At 45.4% G+C, this 17,210-nt stretch overlaps 1 protein-coding gene across 5 annotated transcripts in view; it reads left to right on the plus strand.

The window, feature by feature from the left end:
* LOC147623352 (general transcription and DNA repair factor IIH subunit TFB1-1-like) overlaps positions 1-17,210 on the plus strand; it is a 111,664-nt gene that overhangs the window by 38,963 nt on the left and 55,491 nt on the right. For all 5 annotated transcript variants that reach the window (XR_015269375.1, XM_086821502.1, XM_086821503.1 and 2 more), the window contains 7 exons: positions 2,630-2,789; positions 3,426-3,501; positions 3,594-3,689; positions 3,767-3,811; positions 5,892-5,948; positions 13,510-13,665; positions 13,758-13,823. Coding sequence is in view for 4 of the 5 variants with exons in the window: in XM_086821502.1 (XP_086677628.1) it covers positions 2,630-2,789; positions 3,426-3,501; positions 3,594-3,689; positions 3,767-3,811; positions 5,892-5,948; positions 13,510-13,665; positions 13,758-13,823 (656 nt within the window). In the remaining variant the exon portion in view is untranslated. The remainder of the gene's footprint in view (positions 1-2,629; positions 2,790-3,425; positions 3,502-3,593; positions 3,690-3,766; positions 3,812-5,891; positions 5,949-13,509; positions 13,666-13,757; positions 13,824-17,210) is intronic.

The raw sequence follows: 17,210 nt of genomic DNA on the forward strand, positions 1-17,210 counted from the left end.
CTGTTCCTGCTTGAGCTCCGCAGACACAGGGACACCTTCTTGAGACACAGGCCCTAGCCACCCCGCCCCCTCCCTCGGCAGCCAACCATCACGAGTTTCTTCCGGACCCAGGAGGTGGAGGACAGCGACATAGTGGATCTTGTGGACCCTCCACGAGCTGCTCAGGACCTACCTCGCCCGAGAGGAGTTACCTCGGACCGAGCCTCTGCACTCCAGCATGCCTGACGCCCTCGACCCCCCCTGTCGGCCACGATCACCTCATCAACTCCAGATCCAGAACATGCTCCACCGCCATCGAGCTACCTTTCCACGCGACATAGCTGAGGGAGACCTCTCGGCCATACTCGTCAGCCCCATGCTTGACATTTTGGAGAGTGGTATACCATCTACTCGGAGCTGATGTTGCTCCCATGTTTTAATGTTCTTAGTATTCCATGACGAGTTTCCATGGACAGTTTTGTATGACCCCAGTGAGAGAGCTATATTTATGTTTTCTTGCTGTTTTATTTTCCATTCCATGATGAGATATGCCATGGACATTATTGTATCACTTTGGTCTCATAGGCCCATTGGGTCTTTAGTAGAGGCTTAATATATCTTTCTTTCTTTCTTTCTCTCTCTCGGCACTACAGCGAGCCTGGCGCCTGAGATTCCTTGGACCTCGCCAGCAACACAGACATCAACCCCAGCTTGAGGAGATCTTGGAGAGGCACAGAGCCACTTTCCCATGCCCGGCAGATCTGCAGAGCCTTCTACAGGCTAACGGCATGCTCGATATCCTTGTATGATGATGATGGTCCTTGAAACCGGCCTCTGATAGGAACTAAAGTGCGGTAGACTAGCAGTCACCCGTCCACTTGTAGTCTAGATGTGAAAACAAAACAGATTGGAGCCAGAGTGCCCAAATCTGAAAACAAAGCGACACTTGTTGGCCCCAAAGCTTGGCGCCCCTTGCGGTATTTCTTTATTCAATTATAATAATATGAATGGTTGAGTACAACAAAAATCAGCCAAGAGTTTACACCTGTATGTCCAATCTTACGGCCCACAAAACCTTCTTAGCACAGAGGATCTATGCACACAGATCTGTGTTCCACAATAACACACTGTGCCTCCCTCTGATCAGCCAAGACCACTAAGCAGGGCAGCCATGAGCATACATCTGGCATAACTAAAGTGCATGATACAACATCTCAGCTCATACATACATATGCTGTCCAAACTCTGTCTCAACCCTTGTCAATCTGCCATACCCCTCCTCTCACAAGGGGCCAGATAACTCATATCTGCAACAGACATCAAGCAGTAGAAAGAGAGATAGATGAACAGAAACGGAGCTTACCAAATTCAGCTCGTGAAACAGCACTGGGGGAAGCAACGGTACCAATCTGTACTTGCAGGCACTTGTTTCCACAACCCTGCTTCACACATGTGTTTGTACTTGTCTGTACCCTCCTCCTTGTGTTCACTTCTATGCTGTCTTTGAAAGTACAGAGCTGAAATACAGCCCCGTACCCGTCTGTACTACCTCGGGATACGTGCCAAGAGTTGTACTTGCAAATGCAGCCTGCTGTCCACACTTGTACTCGCCGGAACCTGCGTATTCAGTTCTGTCCAGCACCTGTCCTGCGCCGCCTGCAGCAGTACTTGCTGTACCTGACTGTCCGTACACTGTACGGCAGTCGTACAGTACTGTACTTGCTGTGTACTTGTCTGCACAGCCTGTACAGAGCTTGTGCGCAGACAGTCCAGCAGAGAAACAGCGCTTGCAGCAGATTACAGCAGCACTGTACGACTGCACACGTGGGAAGTACGGCTGAATATGCAGAAGAAAACAGCAGCAACACACACATACAGCAGCCGCCTCCTTCTTCTGTGCTTTTCCACGCATGTACACCCACAAGCCCCCACGACTCCCAAAAGGGAAGAGAGAGAGAGAGGAGAGAGAAACACACACTCCAAAAGTGGAGTGGCCCTCCTCCCCAAAATAATCCCTAGGGCCCCAAACTTTAAAAGTTCCCTAGGGCCACTAAGGCCTAGGGGCAACTTTTATAAACATTAAAAGTTTAATGTTCTAGTTCCCCCCTTCACACCTAGGGATGTCCACACATCTTAAACTCTGTCCGGGCACCCCCCATGTGAATCATTCAATATTCTGACTCTGCAACTACCATGCCCACACTTGTGCTGTTCTGTTTTCACAGGGCCATGACAGTCCCACTTGTATCATATGTCTCAGAGTTGACATTCTCAGCTCATAGCTCTAGTATTTGTTTTCTATTGTACCATGATGAGATTACATGGACACTATTGTATCACTTTTGGTCTCATATATCCATTGGTTCTTTTGAAGACAAGGGACGTTTAATATAACTTACTTTCTTTCTTACTCTCTCTCTCAGACCCTTGGGGTCTTTTCTAGATGTTAATATTTCTTGCTACGATTTAATTTATAAACTTGGTAAACTTGGTACATCGTGAGTACACGTGCAAGTCTTATCTTATACTTGTAACCTAAATTAGGTCGTTCTACTTTTGGGTGTTTTTTTAAGAGTTTCCTGTGTTTTTATTCTAGTTTCTTTTACATCTTGAGCTATGTCAGGACTTATATATGCCTGCCTTTATGCAGCGAAAATTCTGGGGAAGTATCAAGGAGAAGGTGGAGCCAAGCAAGCTAATATGGCTGGAGAAGGGCAATCACGATCTTCTGCTGCAGAACATCCAATGCCTAGTGAACAACTAAATCACAAAGAAATGGGTCGAAGGATGAAGCTTTTGAGTGAGGACATGTATGTTGCTACTCAACCATATTTTTTGAATGTAGGACTGGATGTAGGATAAATGTGATTGTGCGTGTGTGTTGAATCTATCAGCATTGCAGCATTGCATAGCCAAGTGTCCTTTCTAGTGATAGACATGATAGTGACATGGCAAGCCACTTAGGCTTCCTGAAGAAAGGTGGCTCCATTCTGCAGAGGCTAAGCCACCAAATTTGTGGGGCTCTTTGACGTATTACAGGCAAAAAATATGCCACCTGCATGCTCAACCTTGGCAACTACCATCTTGTCCAAGCTACTGCAAAAACGTTGCTTTGAGTTCTAGGATACATATTACAAACACCTATTGGCAACCTTTTCTGTGGCATTGCTTGTCATTCTCTATTGGCGCAACATAGCCAAGATAATGTGTGATGGATAAAGGTTTCTTATGTTGATTACAATTGCAAGCACCTTCTTGTCAGCAGACTCTATCTGAAGTATTTATGAACAATCTGCTGAAAATCCAGGATGTGAGGCTGGCTTGGAAGTTCTGTGATGTAGCCTACCAGGGTGTGCTACTCAAATGCAATAAAGTTTCTCTTAAAAGATTTAATTGTTTTGATTAGAAACTGCACAGAAGGCCCTGACTCAATAGTGCTGATTTAGTGAATTGCAGAAGCTACACCAGCAACTTGTTATCAATGGAGTGCTTACAGAGACTGATTTTTGGGCTGCACGCAAGGTGTTCAATGTCCATATATTGGATGGTAGCAAGTTCATTTGGACTCATGAAAGCTTTCATATGTGCCTCTCGCTAATAATATTGTAGTGCAGCACACACTTGATGAAGAGGCATCGAAAGTCCAGAAACAGAGGACAGGTTTGAAAAGTGCGATGCTCACTGATGTTCGGCCAATGCATGACGGTCGAGTTAGTGTTCTGCTCGAGCCTTGCCTTTCTTTTGGCATGTTTTTACCTTGAAACTTACTGTTTGTCTTTATATGCAGACAAACAAAGTAACCTTCAATTTGACCCCAGAGATCATTCATCAGGTACATACATATCCCTTTATGTAGACATCGCTCTCTAAGACAAAGAAAGTAACTCTTGAGGTAGTAAGACAAACAGGGTCTCCATTAAACTCAACTTTGGAAACAGTAAACCTTCCTGAGCTTGCTCTAAATGGTTTCTATAGATAAGGCCATGGAGCAGAGTTTCATCGTGGTAAGAAGTACCATTTCTCCATGGGTGTCTTCAGCAGCCTCCGCTACCTCAACCTTCTCTCTCGGCCACCTCATTGGAGATCTCCCCTCAATCATCAGCTTTACTTGCTCTTGCAACAAAGTGAACAAATATGTGCATTGTTAAAAATCAATGCCTCTCCTTCAGAGGTTTAGCCAAAGCTTGGGCTAGCTTGTGTTTCTAAGGCCTCCTTTTGTGGGGAGTTCCCAATGTTGAGTCAAGGAGATGTGCAAGGTCCTTGTTTTTCATCAAATGGATATTTAAACAACTACTTGATGAAATTGCATCAAGCATTGTGCGTGATTGGACACTGGACTCGGTCCCAAAAAGGAACATGATTATGGAGAAGCTAGAGGGCTAGACGGCGCAGGTTGCGAATGAGCGGCCCACATCACAAGGGTGTGCAGAGCTGCAATAGGTCCTTGAGAGCTGCGGTTTGGGGCAGGCCTGCCATCTGACCAGTGTTTTGCTATTGGAGTAATAGTGGACTAGAGGGAGATTGCAGATTGGGTTGCTACAAGGGGCCTATAAAAAGTCCTAGACCGATTACACACTCCTCTTTTCATCCTCCACCTACACCATGCACTGCAGATCTTGTCAATTTCAGTAATGTTCACTGTCAACTTTCCACTTCAGCCATCAAAGATCCTTTTGTAACTGGCACGCTCTTATCTGGAGACTTTAAAAACATCACTTTATTATCATTATGACATAATGCACAACTGAAAATGAAATATGTGCAAGGTATACACTGTGTTATGTGCTGTGTGTGTCTGTGCAGAAATACACCACATTGGGAGCTGAAGATGGACAAGCCCCTCCCTTTGGGTTCTTTATCACCAAAGAGGATATATATGCCATGCAGCTATACTGCTGCAAATCTCCCATCTCTGGCTAGAACCAGCGACCTGTAGGAGCTGGAACTGGCACTGTAGAAATACGAAGGTGAGAGACCTGAAGGGCTAGTCCCCCATCTTCCTCCTCATATGGCATGATGATCTCGGCCTTAGTGGCCCAAGCATTTGTGTCCCACGTAACAATACGGGCAAGGGCCCGATCCATAGTAAAAATGCGTAGGATCATCTGCCAACCCTGCTGAGCCTTCGGGCAATCCTGAAGACATGACGTTGAGACTCTTGGGGACGGCGACACCTCTGACATAATGCTGGTCTACCCCCAATGGCCAACCAAGTGCCAACTGATAAGCTCCTATGTGCCAATTGCCACATAAAAAGAGTGATTTTCCGTGGCAGAAAACTATCCCACAGCTGCTTTCGAGAAAGTGTGTCGGGAGGCCTTGGGGACTGCCAATGTGCTATTGCTACTGGAGTGCCCTCCACCTCTGACATCCGAATCCTGCGGCCCAGCCATGCAGTGTAAGCAAAAAGGGGCGTCAGGCGTCTCCTCACTATCCTCTGGATTCCATACAACCTGTTTTTAAAGGTACAAGCAAACGCAAGGGGGAGAGAGGTTCCTTATTGGCTAGTCAACTTCTCTTGCCCTTTTCCACCACCCATACAAGGTGGTGCCATGGGTGTGGCACCCACCTGAGATATTTCTTTGATGCATCATTTTCCATGATTTATATTATTTTTCCATGGTGCCTAGACATTGAAACGTGGGAATGACTTAGTTTTGACGAGGACAATACTTGGTTTCATGCATATGATGGCCCACCGGCTTTGAGGACATGTGTGAATGCCAGCAGACTAGTGTTTGAATGTATGTTTGACCCTATGGTGTTTTTCTTACCTTAAAGAAGTTTGGTTCATATTATTGTTAGTCCATAGGTGTGAAATGGATTACTCCTGATGCAACTGATCCTTCCTTAATGCTTCTTAGAGTATATTTAATTGTATCTGATTACCTTCCTACTTCTCTTTTGTGCAGATATTTTCAGAAAAGCCTGCCGTGCATAGGGCCTTCCTTTCATATGTACCATCGAAGGTAAACACTGATGGTATAAAAGTATTCATCTATGTCTTTTTTTGCTAGAAAGGAGACCCTTGTGAAGCACATCCATGTGGTGTAAGTCAAGTGTCTAAACAACATGTGATAGGAGTTCCGTTGTAAGAAATTAATGGTATAACCAGTAAGCATATGTTAAATAAAGTGTCAGGGAAATGCTTTTGTTACTGTGGAAAGTTGCATTTTTCTGCCCATTGCTCCATCTTCCCTTTTTTTGCAACGGTTTTTGTGATGTCCTACATGTAGGGGTCTTTTCTGTTTGAATGCGGAGGAGCACTGTTTCCTGCAACTATGTTAAGTTCTTGGTGGTATAGCTATATCCAACCATATCCAGTCAGACTCCCAGATTTAGTTTATGATGGGGCGCACGCTCTGTACATCCTCCATACATTCATAACATTCAAGATGAAGTACCTGGAATTTCTGAAGCATGATTGGTTCAATGCCTGCTGTGTCCGAATATAGCGCCCTTGTGTATTTACTTTTCCTCATTTTCATTTAAGCTTCATAAAATATAGATCTGTCATCCCCCCACCAACCCACACCAATCTCACAAACAACTTCTCATAAGATGGGTTTACAAGTAGAGCTTTACAAAGAGTAGGTAGTACTGTTAATTGATGGGTTGCAACATATCCTCATCCTGCAGGATCTCTTTCAATGATATGTGGATTTACAGAGAGACGAACAGAGTAGCCAGAAGTGGTTTTGTGCCACAAAGAGTACGAAGAGTTTGCAAAGCACTACGAACAGCCTTCAATGTGTGACAATTTTCTCATGCACCAGTGTCAGCACACGCATTTGGACATAATGAGCTAGAGGTACACAGAATGAGATCAAAAGTTCCTAAAATAATCTAGTAAAGGGATGAAAGATCTGAATGATGGAATGTACCACCAAAAGGCGTCAAGCACAACTTCTACTTTTTCCATCACTACAGATGTAGGAGATGATTATGCCTATAAAATGGTATAAGAGGTTGAAGGCGGATCCTCCAGGACAAAATGTCATGTGTTCACAAGCTTGTTAGACAACCTTGGGCTTGGAAGAACAAAGAGGAAAAAAGACAGGTGGAAGACAGCATGTGGGGCTTCAGGCTGTCACCATTTGGCTGCTCAAGTGGTCTTCTCCTATTTTGCGTCAAGATACGAGAGGCCAGGGGGCTTCATGTTGCCCGTATTTAGGCGCCAGGACTCGTGTCACCCACGGGAGGCCAGGCCTCGTGTCACCCGTAGTGTGGCCAGGACGTGGAACCCACTCTCACAGATCCTAGTTTAGGCTTTCCATTGAGCTAGTTCCGTGGTCGGGAAGACTTGCAATCTACATGTTCTAGGAACGGGAGATGTATCCATTGCATAATACATGTTCACGCATCTCTGCTTGCTTGAAACTGATTTCATGTGACCTGTTTTCGTGTAACTTCCTACTATGATGTGTCCAATTCATGGGTAGGGAATGCCCACCCGTGAACCGTGCAAGTGCTTTTTATTTTGACACGGTTTGTGGCATGTGAACGGGTTGCAAGTATTCACTTAAACCTTTGTTTATTCTTGTAAAGGTTTTATAACCTTTACTGTTCACACTTCATTAAAGCCGGGCACCGCCCACAAGCTAGTGCCTGGGGCCCAAGGGCCAATGTGTGGCCAGCCCAAACTGTGGGTACCACCCTAGGCCATTTATTTAAGCCCCATGTGGCCCTCTTTAATGAGGTGGGGGCAGTTTCATAAAGATGCCCACCTTGACTAAAGATGATTCACTTGCCCTCTTTCTCATAATCGAAAAAGGCAGCGCATCATTCTTTGGATCATCTCTGCAAATCGACGCCTCAAAAGAAACTCTCTATACTGCCCTGTACTGGCTGCCTACTGTACCTGCTGAAACTCTTCTGTACCGGCAATACCTGCTGAAACCCTACTGTACCTGCAAGTACACCTGCTGGAAACCCTACTGTACCTGCAATAATGCCTGGAAACCCTTCTGTACATACAGTACTTGCAAGTACACTTGCTGGGAACCGTACTGTACTTGCAGTACCGTCTGGAAACTCTTCTGCACCTACAATACCTGCTGAAATCCTACTGTACCTGCAAGTACACCTGCTGGAAACCCTACTGTACTTGTAGTACTGGCTGGACACTCTACTGTACCTGCAGTACTTGCTGAAACCCTACCGTACCTTCAAGTACACTTGCTAGAAACCCTACTGTACCTGCAGTGCTGGCTGGCAAGTTGCCCCCCCATTTCTCATAGAAGGGCTATACAAAAGGGGCCTTTCTTAAAGAAGGGCACTTTCTCTCATATTGGCACAAAATTCCTCACAGCTTCTGTTTTCTACTGTTCATGTGTGGCATATGGAACCTGACATGACATCCATGTATGGTTGGTGGAGCCTGACATGTTGTGTCTGTATGGCATATGGAGCCTGACATGACAGTACATGCGTGGCTTGTGGAGCCTAACATGAGAGTACATGCGTGGCTTGTGGGGCTTGAGATGGTGTACATGTATGCCGCTGATCGTCTACCCTCGTCTTATTGTCATGCCTCGAAAGAGGTTACTTTTGGTTTAAGCGGCTGAAGGATAATTGCCTATGTGTTATGTTAAGCATGAGGCAAAAGGTGATTGATGAGGTCCATGCTCCTTCGTATATGCTGGACATAGAGATATCATACCTACTATGCACAAGATTGAGCGCTATTTCTTTCGGCCAAGTATGGGCAAGGATATTGAGGCATATGTACGTGCATGTATCACATGCCAGAAGGTCAAGTTTGACAGGCAAAAGGCTCCAGATTGACTTCAGCCATTGCCTATTCCCTCATAGCTATGCAAAAGTAGTGCAATGGACTTTATCATGGGTTTGCCTCGTACTCAGTAAGGTAATGATGCTATTTGGACCATTGTTGATAGGTTTAGCAAGTAGGCACACTTCTTGCCGGTCAAAAAGACCATTAAGCTTGAGCATATGGTCAAGATATTTGTGGCACACCATTGTATGCCTAAGTCCATTGTGGGGGATAGAGATCCTAGGACTATGAGCCTCATTTGGAGAGCTCTCTTTGACAAAATGGGCATAAGCTGGACTTCTCGTCGGCTTCACCCTTAAACAGATGGGCAAAGTGAGGCTGCAAATTCAGTTGTGTTGGATCTCCTCAAATGCTATGTTGCCAAAAAACAGCTTGGGATAAGTATCTACCGCAGGAGAGTCTGCATATAACAACATAGTGCATGCGTCTACAGGAAAGGCCCCGTTTGAGGTTGTATATCCCAAAGTGATATTGCCACCTATCCTACGGAATAAGGATGAGATCTTTGTAGCTGATGAGTATATCAGAGATCTTGATGTTGCCTTTGCAGAAGTGCGGACAACCATCGCTCGTTCACAGGATAAGTATGAGAGGGCTGCCGAGTCCCCACAAGCATAGAAGAGAGGTGGACATTAAAGAGAAAGATTGGGTATTGCTGAAATTTGAGAAAGCAAGATTCCATAAGAGGCCAGGAAAGGAGGGAGCATGCCCTAAGCCCTCTACTAGGTATTACGGACCTTTTAAGGTGATCAATGAGATTGCTTTTTGGCTTGCATTGCCTAATCATTGGAGGATTCACAATGCCTTTCATGTGAGTCTGTTGTGGAAGTATGTGGGGCCAGAGCCAGAAGAGCCTGTGAAAGAAGAGTCGCTAGAGGTTGATGAGCTAGAGGAAGATCTTCAACCTGAGCAGATTGTGTTTAACAAGGAGAGAGAGCTACCGGTTGGTAAGCTTTCCAGGTGATACCTTGTGAAGTTTAAGAACTATTTGCCCATAGTTGTCACGATACAAAAATACAATACCATACGGGAATTTTTGGTACGATATGAAATTTTGGGATACCGTACGATAAAATACGCTTTAAAAAAAAACAGTTACAAACTATGGAGCTTCAAGCTTGAATGCGAGGGAAGGTTGGGGAGGGAGGAGTCCACAGTGCTTGAGGAACCAGAACATGGAGATGTGTCTCTCCCTGTTGGATCTCCCAATTATCTCCAAAAAAGAGCCTGCATGGGTAGTGCGTTACCAAAGGTCTCCCAGTGTAGTGTTTATGACTAAGGGACCGTCCTTGCATAGATACGGGCAGTGCATCTAGGGTGATAGGTTTAGGGACTCCTCTGTAGATCAAAATGGCCCTGTCCAAATCTTCTCCCTCTTACATAACTTGAGGATTTGACTATCTAGCCTACCAATACCAGGGATCTCAAAGTGATGTAACAAGATTCTCTTCTCCTACCAATCAAGTGTACACTACCGGTCTACCTTGCCAGATTTTTTAGGTCTCTCAGCTACCCCATATGGAATACTGAGTGGACATGAAAGTTGCGAAGTATTGCGGGCATTTGGGATCTTCGTTGAGGAGGATTTCTATTTTTGTTTGAGCATTTGGAATTTCTCCTTTTTTTTTTTGGGGGAGGGGGGGTGGGAGGGGGGATCATACCGTACGATATCTTATGGAACTGTACAAACTATATGAATGGTATGGTACGAATAGGCTCGTACTCGTATGAGAAACAACCATGTATTTGCCTATCAACGCAAAATAGGTTGATGAAGACTACTTCAAAGATTACCCACAGCTTCTTCGGGCATATATGGAGGCTTTTCAGTTAAGGTCAATTGTTTAGAAGGTCGCCATTTGATCGCCCAAGTGATCTTCCCTTGTTTTGTGCCAAGGTACGGGAGGCTAGGAAGCTTCGTGTCGCCCGTACTAAGGCTAGGACTCATGTCACCTACGGGAGGCCAAGCCTCATGTCACCCGCAGTGTGGCTAGGACATGGAACCCACTGTTAGGGATCCATGTTTAGGCTTCCCACTGAGCCAATTCCATGCTTGGGAAGACCTGCTATCTACAGGTTCCAGGAATGGGAGATGTATGCATTGCATAATTCATGTGCACGCATCTTTTCTTGCTAGAAAATGATTTCGTGTGACTTGTTTTTGTGTAACTGCCTGTTATGACGTGTCAAGTTCATGGGCAGGGGACGCCGACTTGTGAACCGTGCGAGTGCTTTGTATTTTGACACGGTTTGTGGCATGTGAACAGGTGGTAAGTATTCACTGAAACCTTTCTTTATTTGTGTAAAGGTTTTAAAACCTTTGCTTTTCACATTTCATTAAAGCCGGGCACCATGCAATGGCCAGTGCTAGGGGCCGAGGGGGCCAAGGTTGTGCCAGCCCAAACTATGGCACCTCCCTAGGCCATTTAAACCCCATGTGGCCCTCTTTAATGTGTGTGTTGGGGGGGTGTGTTGGACCCCTTCCACCAACCTTTCCCACGGTTCACTTCCCCTCTCTTAGAGATCCACCCCACTCCCAGCCCCTACACAGCAGGGAATTACTCTCCAGAGAGCAGAGACACTCAGAGCCCGCAAGAGACAGAGGACACCTGGCTTTCGGACACCACGCCTATACCAGAGACAGATGACAGAGATCAGAGCTCAGTTTCACAGAGAGGGTGCGGAGAGACTGGCTCGCTTCAGAGCAGACCCAGGCATGTTCTTCAGGGAGCTATGGACACCCCCTTCATTGATGTATACCATTCTATACCCCCAGTATGGTACAGGATGGAGCTAGCTAGGTTGCATATCATGATTGTATACTCCATGCATATAGCTTTGCATTCTCCTAGTAGTAGAGCTCCATCACCTCCCCCACTCATTGTACTTATTGCACACTCAGATTCAGCTTTTTTAGTTCAATACTTTTTCATTTTGTTGGGATGACAGAGGATACCCCACACAGGTACACTGATTTGTCTCGTAGGCCGAGTTCGGTCTTTTGGAAGACGTTAATAAAATCTTTCTTTCTTTCTTTCTTTCTCTCATGTTGGAAAAAGGCAGTGCATCATTCTTTGGATCATCTCTGCAAATTGACACCCCAAAAGAAACTCTTCTGCACCTGCAGTACCTGCTGAATCCCTACTGTACCCCTACTGTACCTTCAAGTACACCTGCTGGAAACCCTACCGTACCTGCTGAAACTCTTCTGTACCTGCAATACCTGGTGAAACGCTGCTGTACCTGCAAGTACACCTGTTGGAAACCCTACTGTACCTGTAGTACCGGTTGGAAACTCTTTTGTACTTGCAATATATGCTGAAACCCTACTGCACCTGCAAGCACACGTGCTGGAAACCCTGCTGTACCTGCAGTAATGGCTGGAAACTCTACTGTACCTGGAGTACCTGCTGAAACCCTACTGTACTTACAAGTACACCTGCTGGAAACACTGCTGTACCTGCAGGAATGGCTGGAAACTGTACTGTACCTGTAGTATCTGCTGAAGCCCTACTGTACCGGCAAGTACACCTGTTAGAAACCGTATTGTACCTGTTGAAACCCTACTGTACCTGCAGTACTGGCTGGAAAGCATACTGTACCTGCAGTACCTCCTGAAACCCTACTGTACTAGAAAGTACACCTAGTGGAAACCCTACTGTTCCTGCAGTACCCGCTCTTCTGTACCTGCTGAAACACTACTGTACCTGCGGTACTTACAGTAGTACCTGTTGCACCCAATGTACTGGTTGTGAACTGACTCCGCGTGTACCTGGTATTGGAAACCACATACTAGCACCTGTTTGTCTACTTGTATGTGTTTGTGTGTGTGTACTTGTTTGTGTACTTGCACTAGGGAGGCTTGAGCCAAGGTCTCTGCTGCGAGGGTGTGAGCTAGGCTGTTGTTTGAGAGTGCTTCTTTGTGCATGGTCTTGGAATGACAATTTCGCGTTCACTCCCTTGCATGTGTATGAGATTGGTGGCCAGGCTACTTTGACTCATTTGATGAGTCCGGCATCGACAATCTACTTCGGCACACTTTTGTTTGGGTAACTTGTCTTCATATTTGCATTGGATTGGATTATCTAGCTGGCAAGCCCTTGGAACTTTGTATAGGTTGAAATACTGCAATAATATACTTCAGTATTGAGGGCTGTTCACAGCCCCAATGGTGGTGTATTGTGCAGTGCTTGTCTCTTGCAGATTGTTTTGTGCATTGTGGCTATTACATTTAAGTGTTGGTGCATATATTGTTCACGAGGCAGTGCCTCAGGATGTTCACACCTCGCTGGTGTAGTTACACAGGCAAAAGTTCTCTATAGTTGGGTACTCATTAAGATTTCTGGGAAGCAGAGGTTCTCTGTAGTTGGGGTACTCATTAAGGCGGAGGTTCTTTGTATTTGGGTACTCCTTATGATTGCGAGGAGGTGTGGTGAAAGATTCTTCCCCAGGACAACACTAGTTGACAGCTTTGAATAGTGCCTACTCCATCGCTAGTAGACTGGTACAACACTCATATGGTAGGTTTACTTGAGTGGTTTGTTACAGTCAAGCCCCATGGATTGGTCATTCTGAATTGTAAAAATTCATATGGTTTCTCACTTTGGTGAGCTTTAAACTTTTTGATGTCTGTTTTCTATAGACTGAAGGTAAGACTAACCTCCACCTTTTTTCTTGTTTCCAAGTGGTTGCTTCTTTTTCTTTATTGAAGTTCGCCCTTTCTAAATTCTCAGATGACTGAAGTGGAGTTTTGGACAAAGTATTGTCGGGCGGACTTGATACATAGAACACAAATAGCTGCGGCGGTTGCAGCGGAAGCTGAAGAGGATGAACATCTCGCTATGTTTCTGAAAGATGATGACTTAGTTGCCAGTGAAGCACGAAGGAAAGTATGTCAAGCTCTCCCTCTTTGCTGGTGCTATGTAGTTTGGAGTTGAGTTCTGTCATTCTGATTATGCTAAATGTGCATCTTTGCTGCCAGATTAGAAAGGTGGATCCAACTGTTGACATGACTGCAGACTTTGCTGATGATTACTTGTCTTTACCTGTATGGTTCTGAATCCTCTGTACACCGCTCTTGTCAGATTTCTGGTCTGTGCAAATCATTTTTACTGTTAATAATGGTGTAGTAGCATGCTAAAGTAACGAAATGTAACTTGGGAGATAGTGAGTAACGACAAAAGACATTGTTGACACTCAAACACAAGAAACCCTAACTGCCCTACAAGAATTATAATGTGCACCATACAAGGTAATGTGGAGGACTTGTTTGGAACAGGACTCTCATCCTTAATGCAAGTTACAAGGACTAGAGCTTTCTAAGTCTGCTCGCTTAGGAGATGGTTGTAGAAGGCTTTTCCTTCAAGAGCTAGCCCCATGGGATGCAGTTGGTCAGCTTGCTGTTGATTCCTGACTAGTGGATGGTGTTAGAATATTGTGCATCACAGTGTATTGGGGGTGTGTTTATTTATTGGGATTTTATCCATTTTTCTCCTTTTAGTGGGTTGTGGAGCAGTCGGCCAATTCCATAGGGGCAGTCGGCCAGCTCCTTGCATCACTTTATAAAGGGCCTCCTCTTTATCACTTGTAGTAACCAATCCTTGCACATTGTACTGCTCTCTTTGCTGGCTATTGCCATTATAAAAGCCTCATGCGATAATAAAGGTGATCTTGTCAACAAGTGCTCATAGTGAGAAGAACAGAGTATTGAGACAGGATCTATGGCAGCTCTATACACGAGAGACATGGATATCGCCTACACAGCCTCTTCCACCGAAGATGCTATACTACAGAGATCACTTCATGAGTATCACTGATGATGGATTTATAGAGAGGCCTAGATACATGGAGGGCTTTTTACCACACGGCTCCCGAGTGGCTATTGGTCAGCTCAGAGTTTCATCACACCGATTGGAGATTGAGATTGGCAGAGCAGCACGGATCCCCCGAGAGGAGAGGGTATGCAGATTGTGCAGAGAGGAGGTGGAGAGTGAGGAGCATTCTGTATGCAGATGCAGAGCATATACAGCCATCAGAGAGAGATATCCCATTTTATTCAGAGAGCCACATTCCCTACGCCAGATCTTTGAGGCAGCAGACCAACGCATACTCGGGAGATACATTCTAGACATACGGTGCCACAGAGAGACATTATTACAGGCTTAGACAGCTCCAGAGGGGGGGCGATAGACACAGATTACTACATTTTTTCAGAGATCCAGCCCCTACACGGCAGGGAATTACTCTCCAGAGAGCAGAGACACTTAGAGCCCGCAGGAGACAGAGGACACCTGGCTTTCGGACACCACGCCTATACCAGAGACAGATGATAGAGATCAGAGCTCAGTTTCACAGAGAGGGTGCGGAGCGACTGGTTCGCTTCAGAGCACACCCAGGCATGTTCTTCAGGGAGCTGTGGACACTACCCCCTTAACTAATGTATACCATTTTATACCCTCAGTATGGTACAGGATGGAGCTAGCTAGGTTGCATATCATGATTGTATACTCCATGCATATAGCTTTGCATTCTCCTAGTAGTAGAGCTCCATCCCCTGCACACCCAGATTCAGCTTTTTTTGTTCAGTACTTTTTCATTTTGTTGGGATGACAGAGGATACCCCATACAGGTACTCCGATTTGTCTCATAGGCCGAGTTCGGTCTTATGGAAGACGTTAATAACCGTCTAAACGCTCCAAAATGTACTTAATCCTTGGCATAGGAAACTTATTCTTAATGGTGAGTTTATTCAATGCCCTGTAGTCTACACAAAGGCGTGCAGACTTGTTCTTCTTTTGGACAAATAGGATGGGTGCAGCAAATGGTGAGGAAGAAGGCCAAACGAATCCGGCTTGGAGGAGCTCAGATAACTATCTTTCTAGCTCGCCCTCTAAAGTCTTGGAAAGACGATAGGGGAACCTGCTAGGAGGTTCTGATGGGTGCGGAGACCAGGTGTGAACCCGTCCACATCCAAATGATATAGTACTAATGTGTAGCTCATCTTGTTAGCCAACTGGGAGAGATGGCGTCCTTAGAACTGCCCATGTCAAATAGGACTACAAACTGCCGGCAGAGTCATAAGCTCGGATGAGGCTTTTTTGTGCAGCATCGCTCTCACCCTCTTGCTTAGCATCGAATACCACGGATGGCATAGAAGGTAAAAGCTGAAGTGCATTTGTGGTAGTAGGTGGGGCTGGAGGAGCTGGAGATGCTATGGCAACTGTGGCAGAAGGTGCTTTGGAGGCTTGCTCCGCTTGCCATTTGTGGCAATCCTTCTTATGATGCCCTATGATATGATAGAAAAAGGATATGTTTTCTGGCTGGTATTTCCTTTGCTCCTTTGGAGGAAGATAACTTCGAGTGATGCTTGCTTTAGCCTTTTCCTCGGGGGTTTTCTTAGGCTTAGATTCTTTATCCTTCTTACCTTCTAAACTAGAGCTATTACTGCCGTCCTTCTTAGCATCTTTAGAAGATGCATTACCTTTCCTTGGCTACGCAGCAGCTTGCTGTTGCTGGGGTTTGGTACTGGACTGGGATGCCTCTCTAGACATGATGCTGAAGTCGGTGGTCGTGGCAGAACGCAATCTGACCATCCAAGGATGCCCTCATGCTAGGATACGGTGTGTGTGGACAAGTTGAATGTGATACCAATGTAACGTGCAGTGGAAGTATTCGTAATTTGAGGATCCTATCACACAAATGCTCACATCGTCTTTTGTATCCTGAGTTTCCCGAGTTTAGCAATCCACTTTAAGACTTCAAACTTTAAGAGATTTGAGAGAGAGAGAGAGAGATAGAAACTGTACACCATATGGGGTCGCGAATTACCCACTGAAGGGTCCCCTATCCCATTACGGGAATAGTATTTGTTTTATTTCTTTTAAGAGACTAACGGTGGATTGACGATAAGCCAAACACAAGATCTACGAAGACCAAGAGTCGGGCTAAACTGTACATGGCTGTAGAAGCACCAATGCTGACCAATCTTGAGCCTATGCACTCTTCCCAATGGATGTAGGAAGGCGGCAAATATGAGGCTGAGAAAGGGGCTGATTGGGACTGTTCTAGACTATGTATGAATGCTGAAAATGAGTATGAATGCTGAGTTTTACCTTCACCAAGTGGCTGTAGCAAAACGATGCATATGAGGGTGCTGAAAACTGTATGAATGCTGAAAACGCAAGGGGTACTGTAGGCTGAATGCTGTAGATGCTGTGTTTTACTGTATGGAGGCTGAATTGCTCAAGCGTTGATGCTCCTAGATGCTGATGAGGAAAACGCTGAAGGATGATGTGCTGAATTCTGCAATCGCTTATGCTCCTTGTGTTGAAGGCTCCAAGCGTTGAGTGCTTCAAGGCTGATTATGATATGAATGAATGAAAGGACTACATGCTCAACTATTTATAACTGCTAGATGATATCTGAAGGCTTTTGC

Source organism: Cibotium barometz, chromosome 27 (assembly GCF_041138505.1).
Source record: "Cibotium barometz isolate CiBa-2024 chromosome 27, ASM4113850v1, whole genome shotgun sequence".
Classification (NCBI taxonomy): domain Eukaryota; kingdom Viridiplantae; phylum Streptophyta; class Polypodiopsida; order Cyatheales; family Cibotiaceae; genus Cibotium; species Cibotium barometz.